Raw genomic sequence first — 24,301 nt, 5'->3', positions numbered from 1 at the left:
AAGTACACGAAGTACAAAATACAATGCCCAGCATATAGTAGGTCCTCAGAAAATGTGAATTTCACTTTGCTTGGACCAAAGAGAAAAAGCAAGAGCCGTGGGGTAGCTGAGTGTCCTGGCTCCCAAGCCTCAGGAAGCCACTGCCCTCTGGTTGGGATGACCTGTGTCACCAGACAGGCCCTGGGAGCAGATGTCTGAACAGTGTTCCCTCCCCCCACTCCCAGCATAGGACGATACATGTACTAGGGGCTCAGGAGCAGCTCGCTGATTGGCTGAAGATAGTCAGAGGGCCAGAAAAGAAAAAGGGTCGCCTGGCTGGCCTGCCTCTTCATTTCCAGCCAGAGTGTGTGCACATGTGTGCGTGTGTGTGCTGGGGAAAAGGACACTGTCCACTGGCTGAGGCACCCATGTGCGCTCTACCTCCTGCATCACACATAGCATTTGTGGTCACAAGTCCCCTCCAACCACACGATTCACAGGAACCTCCAACTAACCACGGGGGCAGAGCCACGGGCAATCCTCTGACTTCACAGATGGTGAGGAAGGCCCAGGGAGGTGCAGTCACAGCACCAGGCACTTGGCTAGAAGGAGAGCCCAGGCCCTGGTGGCAGGAGGCCGGGTCCAGCAGCCTGGGCTACCAAGCTGTCCTAGGGGCAGCTCGCCAGGCCTTGGTATAAAGGCAGGGGCAGAGGGCACCCAGTGACAAGGGGGGTAGGCAAGGGTATCTGAGCCTAGCCCCAAAGATGTGGGTGCATGAAGAGTGAGCAGAGAGTTCAGTGGACTAAACAAGGGGAATGAAAGGAATGGAAAGAGACAGGAACAGAACAGTGGAATGAACCTGACATGACTTCCCTGTGTTCATATATGAATCCACCACAGTGAATGGCCATCATGTACACCCACAAGACTGGGGCCCTAATTAGAATAAGATATACTCCATGTTTGTATAAATATGACAAAGTTGACTCAACTGCCATGTATAAATAAAAAGAAAGAAAAAAGGTGAACAGAGAGCCAGATCCCTGGAACATACTGGGCCGAGGCCCTGTGGCCCCCCATGCCTGTGAGTGAGTGACCTGGGAAGCTCAGGGTCTTCTCAGACTCCAGAAAAGAGGGAGGGAAGGGCTGTCTCCACCAAGCCTAGAAGGAGCCAAGGGGGTCCTTCTGACAACAGGAGACTTACCGCATAATGCCCAATGGATCCAGTGCCTCCTCCTCTTCCTCCTCCTCTTCCAAGGACTTTTCTGCATCCTTAAGGGCCAGGATGGGTGGGCCCTCACCTGCCACTAGGTCCTGCTGCTTGAAGAAATCAAAAGCTTCCTCATCGTCCCCTGGCTGACTGGCTGTGTCATCTAGAACAGAGGAATCTCTGCTGGCGAGACCTCCAGTCCCTGGGGATCTGGTGCCTGTGGGAGAAAGCAGATCAGGAGCTTGAAGCCCACCCCAGGGCTAGAGATCACTGCACTCCCTCATGCCAGGATCTGAGGCCTGGGGCATTCCACAGCTCCCTGGGACCAAGTTCCGTCCGAACAGAATGTCTATGTGGATGGGAGGCAGCAATCATCTGGGGGGCAATCAGGGGCCTACTGCGGCTCTCCAGGGATGCCTGGCATGGTAGTCACAGGGGGAGCTTCAGAGCAAGACCAAGGTGGTGATTCCTGAATGGCCCAAAGCCTGTCGACAGGGCAGGACTAGCTGAGCCCACATCCCCTGGGCTGGGGTGCGTTCCACCAGCCAGTGTATAGCATAGTTCTAGAACCATCTTGCAGTGTGGGACATGGCAAGGGGCTCTGCCAATCCAACCAGAGAGGCTTCACAGAGCTGGAGCAATCAGACTATGACCTCGATGAGCACAAAGAGTGAGCATGTAGAAGATTCCAGAAGAAACAGTATCACTCCATTACAATCTGATTCAGATCTCAAAGTATGGCCCACAGACAGGTGCAGGATGAGGGACATTCAGAAAGGGAGAGCAAACATCCTGAAACATCCACAGCAACCTGGCACCCGGCAGCATCTGCGGGTGGCATTTGTGAAAGTACACGCCTGCGAAGGCTGGGAATAAAAAAGCTAGTCCTCCCCTGCAGAGAGTCTGAGAAGCGTGGGTCTGACTACTTGTTGTATCTATCTAAATAGTGACTAAGTAGTTTATCTTTCAGAGCCTTCACTTTTTAAAATATCTCCCTGTAGGTAAAAAAAAAAAAAAGAAAGAAAAAACTTAGAGTATTTTTTAATGCCTATATAGGATGTACTTAGCGAGTGGTGATGATCATATTGTATATTCTGCTCTTTTCTTTTAGACATCCAAAAGCCCATGTCCCTTCAATTTCATGTAACAAGCATCTGACATGTGAATACACAAACCCCGTGAGACATTATTTTACAGAACAGGAACCAGGCACGGCAGCAAGGGAATTGGACCACCTATCCTATCTCTCCATAAGAGGGGTGGGGACACCTGAACCTCTCCTCCAGCTGCAGTCACCCCTCATATAGGCCAGGCGAGAAGAAAGGATTTTGGCTTTGGAGCAAATGGAGCAGGCAAAACCCCAGACCCTTAAGCAGGGCACAGAAATACAATAGAAACCTGGGTTCTGCGACCCTGTCTTGTCTGAGTCCTTCTGTGCACTTGCTGGTTTTGCTTCTGTCCCTGACCCTTATTTTTTTAAAATTGGTTTATTTACTGTCGACCTTTTTTTGAAAAATTCCCTTGTGTCCTATGGAATTAGGAGACGCACAGTGGTTAAGCCAGTGACCTGAAGAGGGATAGTCAGGTAAGAGGCCAGCCCTCCCAGTGGGCCTGCCCTGTCCTCAGGGCTCAGGGAACAATTCCTGCCTTCAGGCCATGGGGTGGGAGCTGACAGGGTGTGCTGGGGTGGGGTGTCATCTTAGCCACCACTTCCTGTGTGGTTGGTAGGCTCTGTTCTAAGTGCTGTATGTGTTAGCCCACTCAACACATGACCACTTGTCAGCCGGTCACCTCCCCACCTTACAGATGAGAAAACTAAAAGGAGAGCGAAGGGCTGGGGCACAGACTGACAGTGCTCCAGGTCTCCTTGCTGAAGACAAGGGTGCTGGGTCACAAGCCTCTCTGTGGGGGCAGAGGCAGAGAGGTAGTGTCCCAAGGGTCCTGCTCACCAGCCTAGCTGTGGAAGCACAGTTTACCCTCTATGTCACAGTCCCTAGGCCTGGCTGGCAAGAGGTGGAGGCTGTATGTATAGGGGTGTTCAGGGAGGAGCTGGCCAGAAAGCCTTAGGGGGCGCACTAGGGAGAACACACAGTGTGAGCCCATCTGGCACCCTGGCGGTCAGTCCCTCAAGAGCTGGCTCTCTTGTTCACCATTCAGCTCAAGATGTCAGTGAGGTCTACCCGCCTCAACAGCCTGGTCAGAGCTTCCAGGCTGGGGAGGGCAGCTGGGGACTGGTTCCTGCTCCGCCCAGGCAGCAAGGCCAGGTTCTGGGCCAGGGGGACTTCAGGAATGTTGGACAGAGCCTCAGGTACCTAAGAACTCTAGCAGCTCTGGGCTGCCTGCCAGCTGGGCATCCTTCGAGACGCAGCGCAGAATGTCATTGAACATGGCTGTCCTTTCCCGGATGTCAGATTCCCCAACAAATAGCACCTTTCTGGGCAGTGGTGGCAGGTTAGCCTCTGGATAACGACTGCTCAGTTTCTGGTAAAACTCCTCAATTTCGCTGTACTTTTTGGAGACCTGGAATGAGAGGAGCATGAAGTTTCATGAGTGAAGAGCAGGAGGGGAGAGGTCTTCTTGCCCCCAAACCAGAGTCCCAAAGGGAGTGCGCTTGAGTACGCCTGGGGCAGGCCTGCCTGTGGCTCTCCCACAGCTTCCCCACCTCAGGCTCTGGTCCCTTAAAAAAATCCTAGAGGCCCAAAGGAAAGCTGCAGCCATGGTGGGATTCCAGGTACTGCTGCAGGTCTAGGTAAAGACAATTGATACAGGGACCCTTCCCTGGCCTGCAAGAGACCACTGCCTCTGCCTCATCCTGGGCTTTCTGTTGCATTAGCTGGTGATCTCAGCAGCTGGAAGACTGTCTGGTAATCTTCCAGAAACGCCATGAGTCACCTTTTCTCAGCACAGATCTCTTGTTGGCTGTCTCTTGTACGTCAGCAGCAGCCTTCCCTTCCAGCAGGGCCAATCCTAAGCCACAGTGGAGCCAGGCACTGCTGAAACAGGTTCTTGGCACCGCCACCAGGACCTCTCAGCTTGCCAGGACCTGAGTGAAGCTCTTGCTGAAGGTGGTCCCAAGTGCCATCTGAGTCCCTGAGGGTGGTGCTCAGCGTCCTGCAGGGCTCCAGGTTGACCACCTCTTCTTCCTCCTCAGCCTCTCCCTATTACTCCCAGGCAGCTTAATCATCTACTCATTCAATTATCAAGCTCTTGCTGTGTGTTTGCTCCACATGGAATATTCCAGCTGGCTCAGGTCTCATACGGGTGAATGGTTGCAGCATAGAGGGTGTGGTGCCATTGTTGTAGTCTGTACAGTCAAGTGTGGGCTACGAGAAAAGTCACCTGTCCTATGCCACAGCCTCTACCAACAGCCCCCACATTGCTGGATTCCTCAGTGCTTCCCAGAGGCTGGGGCTGTCTCCCTGATGAGCCTGTAGCAGTGTGGAGGGCAAAGGCACGGGTGACTAACACGTGCACCCCTAGTCTTGGCCTGTCCCCTTAGCACTCTCTGGAACACGCTGGCAAGCAAGGGACAGGGACAATCCCATTCACTTGGGCTCAGGAGGTCTGGTGGTCCCCTGCACTGGATATGTCTGGGTCACTCAGCACTCCAGTTTTAAGATTCTAAATACCAGAGATGGCTGGGGGTTTCAGAACCTCCCAAGTGGGGAGTCACCTGGGATAGGTGTCAGCAGCTGTTAGTACTAAAATCTGGTTCTAGAGCTTTCCTGAGAATATCCTCTCAAAGAGTGACTGGTAACACTGGCCCTGACCCACATTGCTGGAGGAACTGGTGACTCCAGACAAGAAGGCAGAGAAGGCAGCAGTGGTGGCCGAGCGCCCCCTGCTGGCCTGAGTCCTCCATGTGGGCTGGGCCCACGGACACACCAATCTAGAGAGCATGAGAGGATGGGAGTTCTAAGGATGAGCTCCCAGACCATGAAAGGCCCATAGCCATCAGTGACCTGCCCCAACCACAAAAGGAGAACAAGGGAGAGGAACTGAGAGCAGAGGGAGCTGAGGCAAGAACTCATGTACATGATACACCCGGTGCACAGGCCATCACCGGGCAGACGGTAACAGAGCCCACGGCCCCTGAACCTGTGCACATGCCTGCACCATGCTTACACACAGGGGTTAGCCAAGCCTTGAACATCCTACCAGTCCTGAAGGCTGGTTTTACTTCATGGTTAGCAATTAAACATATCTATATTTTTTTTAAAAATGTGTCTTTTTAGGGAGAAGATGCTGAATGCTCATTAATTCTTTTATCTAAATCATGTAGCTCCAGAGAGATTTCAGGTTTGGGGCATGCAATTTTGGGCTACACCCCACCCCAGATCATCCCACAGGGAGGAAAGGAGTTCTGCTTTGCTTCTGCAGGTACTTCAAAATGTCTGAGAAGTACCTGCCAGTGTGCTCTGGGACCACACAGGGTATGAGCATCACTGGTGAGGACAAGGTAGCACTGGTGTGGCATGTGGAATTGTTACAGACATCCTCACATATGCCCTGCATGTGAGGTGGGCCCGCAGCACAGGACAGAGCACAATGACCTGGTGCCTCTCAAGGGTTCCCACAGTGCAGCTGCTCCCTCCTGTCCGGCAACACAATCTCAAAATGTTCTCTCTTTCTGCTTTTGTCCCTGAAGATATGGGTGTGTTGAACCCCATCCTGAATAAAGCATGATTACCAGGAGCTGAAAACAGCCCTGCAGAGCAGAGTCACTCTTGGAACAATGCAGACATAACCAGCAGTTCACATTCTACCTGGGTTCTCACCAAGAGTGGGTCTAAGCAGCAGTCACACGAAAAACAGCACTGCTATTTTAGGCTCTTCTCATGATGTTACTGAATGTCCCTTGAAGAAAGATAGTGCCATATATTTCTCTTAGAATTTGGTCTTTATAAATAGGTCTTCAAAGCTATAAAATTCATTGTTTCCCTTTTTTCCTTGGCTGCCAGGAGATTCAGAACCAACTTGTGAGCAAGTCTGCAGCAGGTTACTTCTCTCTGGACTGCAGGACTCTAGCTCATTTTACCCTGTCCTAAAATCCTGTAGCCTATCTTTCCTGGTTGCCAGGTCCAGACCCTTTATATAAGAGACCAAAGGGTAAAGAATAAATAAATGAACATGTGAATTCACCCCTTCTTGAAACTTTCTTCCCTTAGCTCTGATGACCCCACCAGAGTCTTTCAGTTTTGAGTCTTTCAGTTTTGACTGCAGACTTTTCCCTCTCCTTGACTCTCCCTGACCTGTGGCGGTCCCCAGGATCTCTTCCTTAGCCTTTCTCTGCACCTTCCACTTCTCCTGTTCTCCATGCAACTTCATCCATTCCCAGACTTTTAACCTCACCTCCAAGTGGATGAATCTAAAACCTGCATCTTAGGTCCAACGATGGCCCAAGCTTGCACTTCCTGTACCATCCAGGGAAGGAGCCTGGGTCTGTGCAGCAAAGCAGGACTGAAACCCTCCCCATCCCACTCCCCACTCTCACAGCCCCCCATGTCTCCCACCACTCTGTCCTCACAGTGATGCCCACACACGTGCAAGTTTGTCTCCCTAGACTGTGCACTTCTGATTCACCCTTGTGCCCACCTGTGACATAGCCTGGCACTCCAGCTCCTGAGCAAGAATTGGATGGAGAAGTGCCCACACCCCGATTCTACTTGCACCCTGGTGTTTCTGCCCATCTTGATTCTAGGTACCCTTGGAACATTCTGGCTATGGTCCCCTGCTTACCAAGAACTGGACAACATCCTCAGGCCTGTGCTTGGCTGATTTGAATGCAGCCAGCCGAGTCACCACCAAGATCTGGTACTCCACATGGCCGGACATCATCTTACCCCGTACCTCCTGGTGCTGGGGCACGGTCAGGTCAAGGCCCGTGTGGACATTCTGAACTTGCCTACCAAAGGAAAAGAAGGCAAGCCAAGTTCAGTTTAAGTAAGCCGCTTCTTCACCAGTGAAATGCAGGCAGACCTGGCAATGGCCAGGGGGCCTGGGGGCCCGGCTGCTCCGCTGGCCACCTTCTGCTGTCACTGCTCCAGGCCACCTGCCATGCCACATACCAACTTCTCACACAGTCTGCTTCCCAGGACCAGGCCTGGTCCTGCCTCTGGTATAGAACTGAACTTGAACAGATGGCATCCTGGAGCTCTGTGGGAAGGAGCCTAGGTCTGTGAACCTGGACAGACTCACACCTCTTCCATCAGTGAGAAGGCAGGGGGGTGGCTACCGTGCCTACCCAGCTGGGGAATGAGAGTGATGCTAAAGATGGCCAGTAAGGCACTGACCAGGCCAACCTCCACAGCTGGACAGCCAGGATCTCCCACTGGAGGCTGAGAAGGTACTAGCTAAACTACAGCTCGTGGAGAGTTTTCAATGGTATTGGGACACCAGGGTCAGTTTGGGAGCAAAGAAGCCACGAGGGGTTCTCTCAAAGGGATAATAGACATGAGGACATTCCTCATCCTGCAGACCTGTGTCACAGACCTGTGTAGACAAACGCACCCCACACAAACACCTCTGGCAGGTACACTCTTGCTGTGCACCAGGCAGGCCCTTCAGAATGCAGGCTGCGGCTCCAGGCCTGGACTGGTTTCTGGAGCTTAAACTGCTTGGTCTTGCCCTTCACTTCTGGAATTACTCCCCAGTCCATCAAATATCCATCCCCTGGGACTCGTTCCAAATGGATTCCTTGCGTCCCCACAGGGTAAACATGTTGGCCTTGTCACCAACACGAGGTAGCCATCAACAACTGGGAGACCAACTGTGATATGCTGCTCGTGGTGTGTGCATACCCAGTGACCATACCGATGGGCACACATGAAGAACACACTCGTGTGCTGTGCACACGGATAAGCACAAGTCCCTCCTGAAGGCTCAGCTGACCTGACTCCGGGGAGGTGTCAAAGTGCAGTGAAGGCAGAGGGATGCTCTGAGAAAAACTGGCCACCAATCAGCCCTCTCCTTCTTTTGCCAGTGGTCAAATCACAGTGTCCTCTGCCTGACGCTGAGCAGACTATGTGTGCTCATGGCATCTCTCTGCTACTGTCACAGGACAGGAGGGAAAGGAGATTGGAGGCTAAGGTGAGTGGGATAACAGAAGCAAGACCCCCAGCAGGTGAACTGTGCTAAGTCACTTCCACCTCCCATGGCCCCACAGTAGTGTGACTGCTCAAATACACCTTTAAGACAGGGAAATGGGAACCAAGGGAGGGGCGTGTGCGCTCTCGGTGGGTCCAGACAGGGCCAGGGTTCAATCCTGCAAGTCGTACTAGAGCCTCTGTGGCCTCTTGGGGCATAATGAAGAAATGAGGCACCGTTTCCTTAGGATCATGATGAAAAGGAAGCACAGGTGGATGGGAGGGACAAAGGGGAGGGTCTCACGGCTAGAAAGAAGACTGGAGGGGACCTCAGGACAAATCTCATCTCCCCTCCCTGTCCTCTAGTCCCCAAAATGCCAGAATCTCCCGTGGGCTGGGCTCCCTGGAAGTGTCCCAGGTCTGAGAGCATCAGGATGCCTGGCCCTCACTGGCTGAGCTTCCCACTCCACTGCTGGAATCCCTTCGCCCCAGGCCTAGGCTCCCCTGCCTTCTCACCTAGGGCTGACCTGGCCTAGAAAGAGACCATGTTTCCAGTTTTCTAGTTGTCTGACTCCTTTGCCCCTGTGTCCTGGAAGCTCAACGTGATTGGCACAAACATACTGCCTAGTCCTGCTTGAAACTCATGGCCACTAACTTCAAGCTGCAGCAGTGGCTCTGGTAATCCTACCTCACCTTATATGTAAGTTCTCAAAGTGTGGCTCCTGGACCAGCATCGGCATCACCTGAGAACTCGAGAGATAGGCATGTGCAGGTTGCTTAATCAGGAGCCTGGGATGGGCCGGAGATCTTCCCTTGTTGAGAGCCTGATGCACCTGGGCCTAATTCACTCACTCTCCATTCCTATGCCCCAAGGAAAACTTTCTTTATATAGACCAGGCAGGAAATATTTCAGGCTTTTTAGGCCCCTTGAATCTCAGCTGTAGTTGTTCAACTCTGCCTTTGGAGTATGAAAGTAGCTATAGACCACACCTTCACAAAGAGAATGTGTTCTCATAGAACCCTAAGTCACAAAAGCAAGTGGTGGGCAGGACATGGCCCACAGACATAATGTGCCCCCCTGCATCCTAGACCAAGCTGCTCAAATTGGAATATGCCTGTAAGGCCCCTGGTGATGATCTTAACATGCCAATTCTGAGTCCAAGCCCCTGGGGTGAACTCCAGCTGATGCTAATGCTGCTCTGTGCTGCTGCTCCAGGAACCAGCCCTTGAACAGCAAGACATTACGCCTAAATCCTCCTTCTGAACAAACCCCCAACACCCACTATCCCCTGATGACGCTGTTTCCTACTACACTGAGGAAATGAAGCAATCAGAAGACCCACCACTGGGCCTGCTCCCTCTTGGGGCAATGGCCAACCTGGCAGCTCCTCCTAAGACAGGCCTCTCCATGGCTGTGGACCTGGCACACACCTACTCAGGAATGCGGCTTCTGCACTTGACCCTCTTTTCTGCACCACAATGCTCTCTCCTTATGGGATCATCTGCTTGGCAGGCAGCCATACTCTTGCTTCCCCTATAACAAAAGTTGTCCTTTGACCCTGCTTTATTCTCTCTCCAGCTCTCTCTCCCCTTTCCAGCCAAACTCAAGAGAGTGACTTATATTCCCTCTCCTGTTTACCTTGAACCAATTCCAACAGAAATGTTGTCCTCATGATGTCCACCTGAACTGCCCTTGCCCACATCACTTGTGACCTGAGTGCTGTTATATTTGAAGGTGAGTTCTCACTTCAACTGGATGGTTCCACAGTGCCCTCCTTAGACCTCCTTCTTCCCAAGGTACCCTCCCAAGGCGACGTGACTAGGTTCAAGGTTTTAAATACCATTCAGAGCAATGACACCCAATTCCTTTCTACAATCCAAACTCTCCTTTCAAGGCCATCCTCCTTCCAACCACCTTCCTGACATCTTCACTTGACTGTCAACAAGCTCCTCAAAATTAACCTGCCAGGCAAGTGCTGATTCCCTCTACCCCTAAACCTGCCCCTGAGGTCTTCCCATCCAGTAAACAGCAACCTCATTCTCTCGGCATCTGAGGACAAAAGGTTTGCAGCTGGTCTTGCCTCCTCATTCTTGTCCTCACACCACACACTGAATCATCAGCAAACCTGAAACAATCTCCTCAACGCATCCAGAGTCTACACGTCTCCACCCCAACATGCTGGACCAACCCAGCACCTGCTCTCCATGCATTCTTGGGGAAACTGCAGCGGATGCTAATGCTGTTCTGCAGCTGCCCACTGAAGGCTCTGCTCAGATGCAGACCACATCAGCACAGCAGCCATGGGATCCCTGTGAACCAGGTCAGCTCACACTGGCATCCTATCAAGCTCAGAGTGAAGTCCCTGGCCTTTCCACCCACCTCTTCATCACATCACCTGACATTTTCCCCTGCTCCCTGCACTCCAGCCACACTGGCCTCACAAGACTGGCGCCTCCGTCCTCTCTGCCTGAGTACCCACTTTGTCAAGATTTCTTTCCCATAGCTCTTTCACTCCGAGAGCCTAGCTGAGACCTACCCAGCTGTGTCTATCAGAAAGATGGCATTTGACCACACCAAATAAAACAGCATTCATTCCTATCGCTGTCTACCCCATCATTTTATTTCCCTTCCCAGGCACATCTCATCGCTGCCATATTCTGTATCTGCCTGTGGTTCACCTGGCCCCACTAAAGAACCATGGGCAGGACCTTGTTCTGTTCACCACTGTATCCTAGAATCTGGACAGGTCCCTGACACAGGACAGGCCCCCAGCACCTACTGGCTGAATTAATGCAAGGATGCACGTAGAGATTGGTGGGGGGGGGGGGGAAGCTGGGCAGGGAACATGAGCTGCCCCCAAGGGAAAGGCCACCTTCATTGCTGGACTAAGGCATTTGGACATATTCTGCAGGCAAGTTCTTTGGGCCTGCCGGTACCTGCTGGAAGGAGGGAATGAGCAGGATTCTCCATCAGCAGCACCTCATGCCTGTTAACACACCATGTGTGTGGGGAGTGGAGGGTAGGCAGTGAGGAAAGCTCCCTTCCCAAGTACCCAGCCCCAAAGTCACACTCTATAAGTCTACACAGTGCAACTCAAGGAATCTGCTGATGTGCTCTTACCTGTTTTTCCAATTTGCAGAAAAGGAAACTGAGACTCAGAAAGAGGAGGCTTTCTAGGCAATAGGACAACCTCTTCTGCCAACCTAGATGCAACCTGCAGCCTCACTACCAAGCAGAGACCAACAGGCTCCAATCCCAAGGCTCACAGAAAGAATTTTATTCTTTTTAGACTTGAAGTCACGGGTAGCTTGGGTTACAGCTGGAATGTTAACGTTTGGATTGGGCCACACATTCATGTACATGACAAACTGCTCTCTTAGCCCAAGATTTTGTGTTACAGCACAGGTGTGGCATATATGAAAATACCCCAAGTGCATCACTGCGGCCCTTTAAAAGGGGGAAAGAGTAAAACCACGTTCCTCCCAGTCTTTCCAGGATCTATCCTGGCGGGTCCTCTAGGTCTGACCCAGGGTGGACTCATCAGAGGCCTCTGTTGCAACTTCACCCTGAGCTCCCTCCTTGGCAGCTGCCCCTAGTCTCTTCCACCGGGTTAGAGCGTTCCATGGCAACCGGCACGCACAGCTGTCCCAGCACCTGCCACCTGGTGCGGGTCTGTCCAGTAGGGCCCAGTGTCCAAGCCCATCCTGGTCCGCAGTGAGCGCCGGAAAGGTGGGGAACTCGATCTTCAGGCCCCAAAGAAAAGAACCCAAGTGGGAAGAAAAGGGGAGCAGTGGCTCCTCTGGGGAGCCTGCACGGACCGGCCGGGCGCCGGCCTTCCTCTGGGTGCCTCAGTTTCCTCATCTGCAAAAAGGAGACACTCGATGGCACGCCACCTCTCACGCGGGGCGGCTGGGCCTGCAGGAACCGCCCGGGGCGCCGCGGTGGCGGCCTGCGCCTGCCCCTCCGCCCCGCGCACCCGGCTGGGCTCTGCGGGAGGCGCGGGACGGAGTCTGGCTCACCTGGAGGTGACGAGCACCGCCGGGGACTGCATGACTGCGGCGGCTGCGGGCGGGCGGGCGCGCGATCACGCGATCCGGCGGCGCCGACGTCGCTGCGTCCCCGCTCCGCGCTCCCGGCGCCGCGCCGCCTCTCCGCTGCCCCCTGGCGGCCGTGGCCGAGTTCGGTGGAGCCTCCGGGGCCCGCTGCGACTCTTGACTCCCGGGTCCTGCAACCACCTAGAAAACACTTATCCCAGGGCCTGGCGTGGTGACATTTGATCGGTGCATTGTGTGGCGCTAATGCTTAGCCCCTGAAGAGACAGGACTGCTGTTTCTACTGCTGGCCCCTCTCTTTCCCTCCTGGTGTTAGGTATTCATTGAACCAGTCAACAGAAATCTCCTGGGCTGGGTCGTCCCGCTGGGGAGACTGGGGACTGCAGAGCCAACACCACGGTGTGTCACAGGCCTGCTGCCTCTTCCCTTTCCCGCCCTGTCCTGGAGGCGCTCTTCCTCCTACCGCCGGCTCACACTCGGTACCCGCAGGCACTCTGTCGCACTGAGGAGCTTCAGAGAGCCACTGTCTGGGGGTTAGCAGAGCCTGGGGAACCCCTGGCCTGCCTCTCATGGCTGCCTTTAGGTCCCCAGCTGGGGGCCAGGGCAATGGGGTCCCAGGAACAGTTTTCCTCAGAAGGTGGCTTAGGTGGCCTGCAGAAGGGAACAGACATGCTCGGGGTAGATTCACCTCTCCTGAGAAGCAGAAGTCCTGTTACCTGCCAAAGTGGCCCAGGAAGAGAATGGCTAATTCTGGAAGCAGGGTCAGGGGACGGGTGCAAACCGTGGCCCTTATCCTGTTGTAGGTACAAAAGCCACAGAAGCTGGGGTTTAGCCATCCCAGAATGCAACATCGGGTGTCCTTGACCTGGCTGACAAACCACTACCATCATCCTCAACATCATTGTTACCTGTACTTTAGTGAAGAAATCCCACAGTAAAAAATTTTGAAAAAAATGACTTTTCCCGGTGTGTCTTTTGAATAGGTTTCATATGCTTACTGTTTTTTTTTTTTTCAGATTTGTTAACAGACAAGGGAGAGAAGGATGGCCAAGTAAATGAGAGTTCTGAGGGGGACCCATGAGGCTGCAGGGGAGAGGCTAGAGGCTGGGGAGCCACAGCCTGCTGTCTGCTCATTGGCCTGCCTGTAAGGTAGGTTTGTGGCAGCGAATTGTCTCCGTGTCTTAGTTAAAATGACACACCCTTTTCTAGAGGAAGGGAGCTTAGTGCTTGGTAGAAAACAGCCTGGACTTAGCATTCTGGGAATCTGGGTGTGGTGCCCACAGTGCAGCAATCACCACTGCATGTTTACCCAAGACACATGATGTGCTGGGGACTGAGAATCTGCAGTGAGTAAGACACATTTTCTGGCTTCACAGGGCTTCTTTGCCTTCTTTCCTTGGGAAGGAAAAGGATCAGAAAAGGCTTTCTAAAGGAGCAAAATCCAAGAAGAAGTAAAAATGGCAGGGCGTGTGTAGGGTTATCTACAAAGCCCTAGAGATAAGAAAGAATGTGTTAGGCAATGAGCAGAGGCAGCAAGAAGAGGCTGGGGCCTGGAGAGCCTGGTGCACCAGGTTTGAGGCTCTGCATGGATCCCAACACAAAGCCATCTGAGGGTTGCAGACATAGGAGTAGTCTGGCCAGCTAAGCTAAGGGCGGTGACTTGGAGCATGTTACGCTCAAGGTGAGAAGATAAGAAGAGCTGTAGAACAATCCAGACTGAAGATAGTGATGGCATGAGCTAGGGTGAGGGCTGCTCGGGAGGAGAAGAGGGGACAGGTTCTGGAGAAACCTAGAAGATGGAGTTGGTCAAGACCGGAAAATTAAATGGATAGGAGCCAGAGGGGTAGAGATGCACTATGGTTTGCTTCCTGGGAATGGCTGGACAGTGGAGTCATTCTCTGGGCAGGGTACTTGCCCAAGGAACATAATTATGGTAGATGATGAGTCTGTTTTGGACAAGTGGTGTTTGAGGGTCTGGCAATGTGGAAGTGATTGAGTTTTTGGGTATAGGCCTCAGGAGGCAGAGCAGGGCTGGAGGTTCTGATGTGGGGGTCCTGGGTAGAAAGGAGTCTGGGGTTGGGATGAGCCCACTTAGTGAGAATCCATAAAGAGAAAGTTCAGAAGGGTCTAGGAAAGCAGAGATAGAGGCTGCAAAGGAGGAGACTCCCCATGGATGTGCAGCTGGTAGCATGTCCATCGTCAATGCCTTGTGAATAAAGGAGGGGACTCACCCCTGGTCCGGTCTGGGTTTGCCAAGTGTGCAGGGCGGGGGCCTACGCACACTGGTGCCTGCCAAGAATACAAGTCTTCCCATGAAAGTGACCCCATCCCTGATAGCAATTCCATTTTCTGCCTCCGTGGGTCCTGCCTGTCCCTGAGTGGCTCCAGTCCATAATTGTCTACAATGCATGGAATGTGGGCTCTAAATCTGATATTTTCTGCTTCCTGCTTGACTCGAGGAGGCCCTTCCATGGCTGCAGTTGTGATAACACAAACCACATTGCAAAAGATTTCCTCTTCCTCTCTTTCCCACTGCCCTGGGAGGAATGCTCCCCGCTTGTCTCCACCAGGGGAAGTCACTGGCCTCAGAGTCAGTGTGGTCAGTCGAGATAGCCACAGTAGTGGTGATCTGAACTCTGGCCATGCCAGGCACTGACATTGTCCTTGTTTCTCGTGTGGAGGGTCTTCTTGGAATCTGCTGATTTATTTCTGTTCCCTAATGTGATGCTTGAGAGGTTCTAGGGATCTAAGCACCTCCACACGGACCCGTGCCACCACCTTGCCTGTCACTCAGCCGTTACTCATGCCAGGCCTGGGGGCTGCAGAAAGAGTTAGAGGCTTGTCTAGGGGCGCTCTTAGATGACTCAGGGACAGTTGGAGATTTCAACAGAGAAGCAGACCCAGGGGACTGTGGGTGCCCTATGGAGATGGAGGGCACATAGTAACCTAGGTTTGGAGTCCACGTGGAATTCTTCCAGCAGGAGGTAGTGTTAAATGCCAGTCATGAAAAGTGGGTGTTCTCTCTTTGAACCTTGGTTTTCTCCTTAAAGATACGGGTACAACAGAAACTTTTAATTCATATCATTGCTGCAAATTAAGTGAGATCCAATGGGATTGAAATGAGGTGAAGTACGTGGCAGGCAGTGTCGATCAGCTATGCAAAAGCTACCTATAGTTGGCCTCCTTCCTCTTGCTTTTATAGCCGTAGATGCTGGAAAGGTAAAACACTCATGTTCCCTTTGTGATTAGAAAAGGCCATCTGATACATCTCTGGTATGTACGTAGAAGTCCCTGTGGAAGGTTTATCTTGCTAGGAGAAAACTCTTTGACCCTTCCCTCTCTTCTCCCTGGAGAGAGGATTAATGCTGGATACAAAGCAGCCATCTTGGGAGCATGAGGCACAAACATGAGTTTGGAGTTTACACATTGAGGATAGAAGAGCCTAGGACCTGATGGCATATGAACTAGCATATCAGACCTGAACTCTTTCTCTAGACTTCTTACATGAGTATCTAAACACTCTAAGCGGGATTTCCTGTAGTAGATTCCTTGTTAATACAGTTGTGAAGTACTTTTATAACACCTGGCATAAAAACTACTTCCTGTGGGGTAGGGTAGGGATGATTGAGGAGGAGGAAGAGAAGAGATAAAGTGTGTTCTAGGCAGTGGTGCAAAACCAGGTGTCTTGAGAGAGACAGAACATTTTGGGGAGCTGGGGAGGAGGCCTACAGGGGGTCACTGGGAGAGCAAGTGGCAGAGGCCATCAGAAGCCTGTGATGGAAGGGCCTTCTGTGCTAAGCAAAAATTTAATGGGCTCACAGAACAAAGGGAAAAGCATGTTTCAGGAGGCGGACCAGGGCGTGATTAGCAACGGCAAATGCTCAGTCCATCAAGGAAGGTAAGAAGGTACCAAAGGAAATGCAGTGGGGTCGTAGTTAGAGTCTGTCTTTATTCTGGACTATTGCATGAGAGACGGGGACCATAATACAGAACTGAACTCCACTCCTCATACAGCATGGGGGAGGAGTTATAGCCAAGTAACAGGGTGGGAGCAGTGGATGGAAAATACCAAGAAACATCGGAAGTTCAGGGGATCCTGATTAAACCAAATTGACCGGATTCTTGCTGAAGACCAGCTGGGTGACCAGACATGACTTAGCAGGAACCTGGTCAGATGTGGAAAGTGGAGGTTCTTGCTAAACTCTCTTAACAGGGATCTTGCTAAAACTGGGTGTTATGGTTTGGTCGGGAGGTGCTCCCCCACCCCCCACCCCACCAATCTCCTGTGCTAATGCAGGAATGTTCAGGGTGAAATGACTAGATCATGAGAGCTGTGGCCTAATCAGTGGACTATCCATTGGTGGACTAATGATTTGAAAGGACTGCTGTAGAGGAGGGCAAGGGTCGGCAGATGGGCTGTGCCTAGAGGATGTGGGTCACTGGAGCCGTGTCCCCTCCCTTCCTCTCTACTTCCTGGCCATTTTGAACAGAGTAGCTTCCCTCTGCCAGGGCCCTCCACCATGATGTTCCGCCTCAGATCGGCTCCAGAGCCATGGAGTCAGCAGACCATGGAACGAAACTCTGAAATTGTGAGCCCAAATAAACTCTGTCTCCTCTACGCTTGTTCTTGTCAGGTATTTTGGTCATAGTGACAAAAACCTAACACACACGTTGTTGGGTTTTACAAAGAAGTACACAGATGGGCATAGGAGGTGGTTCTGGGTCCTAACTAAAGGCTGGTTAAGCTAAGAACCTTTATCAGAGAGAAGAGTCTCGTCTGGCCTGGAGGAGGTTGGAGTCCCTGTGGGTCAGGAGGAGACTGGAAAGGAGAGGGGAACACGGGAGCCAGGCACCCACTTCCACAAGCTGCACTCGGAGCCCAGGAGATAAACAGAGGCTTTGAAATGATAGAGGAAGAATCCATGCTCATGATCAAAAATCTAGAAACTAGTTAGAGAGAGAGATCACCTCTCAATGGCCGTTAACATTCTGTCGTTACTTCCATCCTGACAGTTTTTCTCTGCCTGTACGTATGATATATCTCTTCATTTAAAGAATAATGAATCTTAGTGGATATGCTATTTTATAGCTTCTTTTTAAATTTATTAACCTGTGAATGTCTTTCCATGTTCAATTATCTCCCAGACCATAATTTCATGGGTGCGGATACCATGATGGATTTACATAGTCCTTAAACAGCATGTACACGAGGAGAAGGCTGCACATGTGTGCAGAGAGGAGCAGGGTGACCTCTGAGATGCTGGGAGGAAGGCTTGGGGTACAAGTGCCGTTTGGAAGCCCGTTTTGTCAATCTTTGCACATCGTTAATGTGGAGTAGCACAGGGTCTGGGGAGGGAAAGACAAGAGACACGGGACACAGAGCTTCATTTCTTTGCATAGTAAAGTCCTAAATTTGGGTTTGACTGCTGCTAACTGCAGAGCTCAGGGAGAGGGGTGTGGCGGGAAGACAGACACCAGCGGCGGGAAGACTGAGGATCTCGATTCCTACTGTGCTTTGTAGTGCTCTCTCCCCCAGAGTGCTGGCTGGCACCTCAGGCCTGCAATGACCTGCTGTGACATAAAGAAGGAAATGGTGTCCAGTGTGGGGTGCAGCATGCCCAGAGCCCCACAGTCCCCGGAAGTGACAAAGTCAGCAGGCATCAGCACAGGCTCAGGACTTCTCAGGAATCATGCGTGGGCAGAGCCCTCAGCCCTGTAGTTCGGCGGCTGTGGAAGCTGCTCGGCTGATTTCCACATACTTCCCCCCATGCTCCAGCAGCCCGGGTTCATTTCTAGAATCCTGTGAAAGGTGGTCAGTGAAAAATGATCTGTTGTTTTACAGGTACATGTATATCTTCACAAGTGAGGCTGAACATGTTTCCACCTGTTGGGTGGTCTTGTATTTTTTCTTTGTGATTCTCCTGATTTCCTTTGTATATTAAAAAAAAAAATCGCCCATTTGCCTTTTTCTTGTTGATTTGTAAGAATGCTTTACCTATGAAAGGTACTAACCTTTTGGGATAGATGCTATTTCATTTGTCTTTTCCTTCCCTTCAGTTTTTATCTTGAAAAGGTTCCAAACTCACAGAAAGCCTAAAGAGTTACCAGGAGACATCATTTTTATCTCACAGGTGGGGTCTCTGCTGAGAGTGGCCACAGGAAGTAGGTTAGGCAGCCCCTGGGGGTTGGGGACAAGGCAGCACTGGGCAGAACAATCACAGCAGAGGCAGCAGCCCACCACAGGGGGAGCTCTTGGGCTGGGGTGACCCTTCTGGCTGGGTCTGAATTGGAACAAGGGTCAACCTCTCAGCCCCCACATCACCAGTCACCACATGGGCTACTCTAGGAGGGCCTGCCTGGGGTTAGACAGCTGACCTCTGCTTTTGGAGGACTGAGTAGAACTGCAGGCCCTAAGTCCCTGGAGATGGGGGCATCAGCACTTTGGTCCTGGAGCATCTCTTCCCTGGAGCCAGGAGCTGGGTGGCATACCACACACACCCTGCACAGTCCTGCCCTGTCTGCTTTACCCCCACCCATCCAGTTTCTGCATTTTTTTTTCCCCTGAAACATTGAAGAGTTAGTTGTAGACATGACACTTTGTTCTGAACACTTCAGCATGTACCTCCTTGGGAAAAGAGCATCTGCCTGCATAATCAACAAGAATGCCCATACTCTGAAAGGTGACATGGATACACCCTGACTATCTAATGCTCACTAATACTGCGCTTTCCCCAGCTGTCCCAACAATGTCTTTTATTTGTAACCCCATCCCCTCCCTTTTCACCCCTAATCAAAAATTTAATTGAAAGTTCTGCTTTTTACTTCATTATCATGTCCCTTTAGTCCTCTTTATTTTAATTCTGTTCCCCAGGCATTTTCATCTTTGATCACACTGACATCTCTGAAGAGTCCAAGTCTTCCGAGCGTGGACATTACCCTTGGTAGTTTTGATAGTGAAATTATACTTAGAAAAGTATTCCTTACCCAGTCTCAATAAATATTCACATATTTCCTTCAAATCTGCTCATCATAGTTTCATTTTCTGGGGTCATTTGATTCACTAGAAATTAAGTTTTGCTTAAAGTCATAAGGGTAAATGTTTTCCCTAAATAGTTAATCAAGTACACAGCATCATTCATCACTAACTTTTATTGAACAATTTGTTCTTTTCCTTCATGATGTTGTCACCAGTATTTTATTCTAAATACTTTCAACCATTTTTATGTGCTTCTGGATTTTCTATTCTTTTCTAGAATCTGTCATTTCTGTTTCATTTGTGTTGGGAAGAATGAGTTTAGTCTTAATTTTATCCTGAAAATGAAGACCTCCAAGAAGCATTTATTGTCTTACCATGTAAAACATGAGTCAAAGAACAAGGAAGAGAGGGATTCCTGAGGACATTGACACACAACAGACACAGTGACCGGAGGACAGACAAGCCCCTTAGAGTGGCTTACCTTTGGTGCGGATGACTGAGAATCTGTCTCTTCCCCACCTTCTATTCTGCCTGGGCTGTGTTGGGCATCCTGCATCAGGGTATCTTTCCTCACCAGGCATGAAAATTTAAATCAGTCTTACAGCAGGAAACAGTCATCCACTGTGAGGTTGTATCATAGTTTATTTTGTCCTTAGTGTATTAAATGCCATTTTGGTCATTTCCCATTTTTGCTATTACCCCCCAGTTTTTGAAAATCCTTATATATTTAAAATTCTTGACTTACTCAAGTAGATCTATAAATTGAATTAAATTTCTATAAGTGAAATTTCCAGGTCGAAGGATTTCCTTTTCTCAAACATTGATGCTGTCAAACTGCTGCACGTGTCTATGAATTTATGCTCCTGGTATAGAGAAGTGCCCATCTTCCCATCCGCTCATCAATAAATAGGTCTTTTCTTTTTCAGTTTTGCCAACTTAAGAGGTAAACAAAGTGCTACCTCCTAGTTCTTTTAGCGTGCAGTTTACTGATAACTTCTTGGGGTTTGATTCTATTTCCCAGGGGTTTTATTAATTTCCAGATTTGTGTCCATGGCCATCAAGAGAGACATTTGGATTAGAGGCCTATAGCTCTTTATCCTAGACAGTAATGGAGTCTGGGAGGACAGAACCCTTAGGGTTGGGTCTGCTGACTAGGAAATTGCCAGAATTGTCATGTCCTGGGGTGAAGTCACAAGTCAGCAAGGCAGCCTCAGAGACCACCTTCTATAGGCAAACTGTATGGATGACTTTGCCATGTGGGCCCAAAGACTTGAGACCGCCCGCCCAACTTGACTAGATCCAGTAAGCCCTGTGATGCTCCTCTTCATACTCTGTTGCAGAACCCAAGAGACCTTTTGGTCCCAGTTGGTTGTGAGGTCTCATCCTGGATCTTCTGGTTCCTCCAACTGTACTTCTGGCCTTGGCCTGTCAGACCCTATTTCCCCAGGCTGAAGATAGGTTGTCCCCTTAATCATTGTGCATCTAGAATAGAAACCCTGATATCTTTCCCTGACCAAGGTCAATGGACTGGACATTCCAAAGTATAGCATACTCTGCTTTTATTCTTAAATTTAAAAAAAAAATCATGTGTGTCCATAAAGGTCTCCAAGAGACTCTAATGAAAACACAACTCCAGACTATTGAAAATATTGGTATTCATGATGGGCAAGTCCACAGAGGGGAGATGCCATAAAGACAGTGGCCATCAGAGGAGACCAGATGGGCAGATTATTAACTCGTCTTCTAATGATTAAACCAGGATTTACCCAGATAACAATAAAAGTCACCATTAAATGAGCTATTACATGTTTAGAGACTGAATTTCCTGTATTATTTGGCACACTCAATAAGCAGGCATTCCTGTTCTCACTCACAGATGTGAAGATGGGAGACACAGACAGGTTAATTAGCTCCATCAAGATCACAAACTAGTGCACAGCAAGGTGGTGCAGAAGCCCAGACTTCACCATGACCCCATGCAGTAGTCTTTTTCCTGACTTTGACACAGACATGTGGTTACCTCACTTCCCAGGATGCCTTGCAGCACCAGGTAGGCTTGATCAGTGCAGAGTCCAGAGTGGGAGGCACTGGTAGAATCCAATCCAAGATCAGGGTTTTAGTAACCTCAGAGGCAGAGGGTTTGGCCACACAGTGATGCTGTTATGATCTGTGACCAGCAGGTGGCAGTGTCTGCCAGCCTGCTGCCATTTGTCCCTAAACCAAAGGCTCTGAGATGTCCCGTGAAAGGCTCATGGGAAAGAATCTACCCTTCTCTTTTCTGTGTTGCCCTCCGTCCCCTTTACCCCCTTCCCATACCCAGTGGCCTGGGGGACAGGGAAGGCCACGCCCAGTGGCCTGGGGCCAGGGCTACACTGACCCCGGTGTGGATGCCAGAGCTGTTGCTGGGGGTAACCTGAGCAGTAGTAGCTATGAGTTGAGCATGAGAAATTCTTGGATCTTTCGGAAGCCCGGCCCTAGGAGCTGAGGCCCAGGCTGCTGGAATCTCATCTCTGTTGCCGCAGGTCTTTCTGGGGGAGATGTTTACAGCTTATCTCAGGACTGAGGACACTCTCATCTCAGCACTACGGGAGGCCAGCATCTCCAGATGCAGAGAAGGCAGGAAGATGCCTCTGTGGGTGATTGTTACCATTTCCCTCTCTTACCCTCCCAGGAGACCTATCCCCGGGCCCTGAGTCCTCCCCTGCAACCCTCTCTCCAGCTGAGTCAGAAAGTTCAGAGGCTATGATGGGTCCAGACAGAGGACACATTCCTGGTCCCATCATACTCTCTCCACCTTTCACTGGCAGGTTCTCAGTGAACATCTGATTGTTAGCCTCACTGTCCACATGGGGTCTAAAGCCAGGAAGGGTGAGGGACATGCCTTGGACAGGGTTTGAAATAAGATCTCTTGACTTTCCAGAGCATCAATTTTTATGTTCCAAGTTATTGCATGGCTGCAAGGGCACAAGCACCCCCAAGAGTGGACAGGGCAGAGGCTGACCCTCGTCATGCCTCATCTGTGGGAAACCCTGCACAGAAACCCTCTGGGGAGCAAGAAAGCAAAGGCCCAGCTCACAGCAGGGACCCTGATCCTAGATGGTTGTGATGCCAGATGACAGGCTGTTGGTCACTTTTCTTCATCAGGACTAAGCATCTTCATGTAGACAATGTGAGCTGCAGAATAGGTCAACTCTGAGGGACCTCTGCCTTTCTTGTCATCATACATAAGTGCCAGGTGAATGGGTGAGGCAGGACACCCTGTGCAAGGCAGAGCAGGCTGCAGCTCGGGCTGCTCCCATACCCAAAGGTCACAGCGGATGGGGCTCTAACCGGCAGGATCCAAGACTAACCTCCCAAGTGGCATCAACTGTCGAGACATATGACTAGCCAGTCAGGGTCACACTAGGTGAACTGGGCTGGCACAAAATAATGACACACACACAGAGAAATACCTTTTTTTGGGGGGGGGGTCTGTGATGGCCCTTCTGACCCAGCTCCCACAAAGGAGGCAAGGCAGACAAGAAAGATAGGGAACATGCCTCGAACCCAGGTTTTATTAATGGAGGAGCTAATCCAGGGAACATTCTATCCAAAAAAGGACAAAAGGGTAGGATTACAATAAACAGGTGGGTGTAATTCAACCCCCTGGGGTGACGCCCACTCCCAGAGCTGCACCTTTCTGATCCTAGTGGAGGTAGGGTCCACTTGCGTTGCAGCATGCAATGACAGTCCTGCACCTCTTTACTCAGGACGTAAAGGTGTGTGCATAGCCCCTGTTCAGGGCGCCTCCGATGCTGTGTAACTCTCCAGAGCAAAGATGCCTCTGAGAGATGTGACTCTTGCAGGTGCAGCCTAAGAACGGCCTCACATTCAGTGCTAGTCTTTTGATATGCAAAACAGCCTGCGTGGATATTTGTTATGATTCAGACACTTCGTGGAAAGTTGATCTAAACAACCCAAAAGATTCTTTCCCATCCCGGGATTCACACAAAACCAACAGCTCCTGCAGGGAAAGGATGAGCAGTGAAGTGCTCCAAGGGAAGGACATGGGACCAGAGGGTAGGACCCGCTCTCTGCACCTCAGTTAAGAAACCACACGCCAACCAGGCTGCTTTCCCTGGTCTGTTCTAGAGCCAATCTCATCTCTCCTCTCTGAAGGAGACCACTGGAGGCTGGGGGTCTGTGGTTGGGGCTGCCTAAGGCAGATGAAGATCAACAGAACTTTCAGTCCCCATTGGCTCCCCATCTCCTATGAACTCTGCACCTGCCATCTGCCTTTGGGCCACATTAACTCCTCTCCAGCAACTGCTGGGACAACCCAGAAAATGAGGATTTTCCCTTCCTAGAGTGCTTAGCATCAAGGAAACAACAACAACAACAACAAAAACCAAAAACAAACTGTTTTCCATGGCAGGTGTCATGAGCTCCCAGCTGACAGCAGTGGCAGAAAGGAGTCCCTTGGGGATACTTTCATAATCTTACCTGAACCAGAGAGTTCCTTTCTCTAAGAATCTTCCAGAGAGCCAGACATGGAAGGCAGGAACACTCGATCCACGGAGCTTGAGGGAGATGGTCAGCAGACCAAAGCTCTTCACAATCCTTTCCCATCAAAACAAAGAAAGTCCAGGGTTGGGCAGACTCCAGGCTCTGCCACTCACCAGATGACTGTGGACAAGGTGTTGAACTTCTTGGTGACTCTTTCTCTATAAGATGGAAATGAGAATGCCTACCACACAGGATAGAGCAGCTGTGACAATGACATTAACAGGAGGTATATAAAACAATGGGCAGATAACAAAGGGCTGGTATCATTACTTAAGCAGGAGAAAAGGAAGCCAGGTATGGCCCAAATCTATGTCTCCCTCCTCTCTGGGCGCAGCTCCAGTGTGCTGCTCTCTGTTGATCAAAAACCTCCCCGGCCCTGGTTTCCCATGAAGCTACTTGGAACTACTTGACAGGATCTTCTACATTGGTGTGCTGCTCTCAGTCTCCTTGCCA

At 50.8% G+C, this 24,301-nt stretch overlaps 1 protein-coding gene across 5 annotated transcripts in view; it reads right to left on the bottom strand.

The window, feature by feature from the left end:
- Positions 1 to 12,447, bottom strand: part of Hs1bp3 (HCLS1 binding protein 3) — a 96,386-nt gene extending 83,939 nt beyond the window's left edge. For 3 of the 5 annotated variants that reach the window (XM_078029615.1, XM_078029616.1, XM_078029617.1), the window contains exons 1-4: positions 12,295 to 12,446; positions 6,929 to 7,094; positions 3,502 to 3,709; positions 1,184 to 1,406 (exon numbers count right to left, since the gene is read on the bottom strand). In XM_078029615.1, the coding sequence (XP_077885741.1) occupies positions 1,184 to 1,406; positions 3,502 to 3,709; positions 6,929 to 7,094; positions 12,295 to 12,326 (629 nt within the window). In that variant the 5' untranslated portion in view covers positions 12,327 to 12,446. Of the gene's footprint in view, positions 1 to 1,183; positions 1,407 to 3,501; positions 3,710 to 6,928; positions 7,095 to 12,294 lie in introns of all 5 variants that reach the window. The other 2 variants (XR_013429197.1, XR_013429198.1) reach the window with 1 other exon arrangement.
- Between the last annotated feature and the right edge of the window lie 11,854 nt (positions 12,448 to 24,301).

Source organism: Ictidomys tridecemlineatus, chromosome 12, assembly GCF_052094955.1.
Source record: "Ictidomys tridecemlineatus isolate mIctTri1 chromosome 12, mIctTri1.hap1, whole genome shotgun sequence".
Taxonomy (NCBI): Eukaryota; Metazoa; Chordata; class Mammalia; order Rodentia; family Sciuridae; genus Ictidomys; species Ictidomys tridecemlineatus.
Note: the sequence above shows the minus strand (reverse complement) of the source record. Positions and strands in the feature narration are given on the sequence as shown.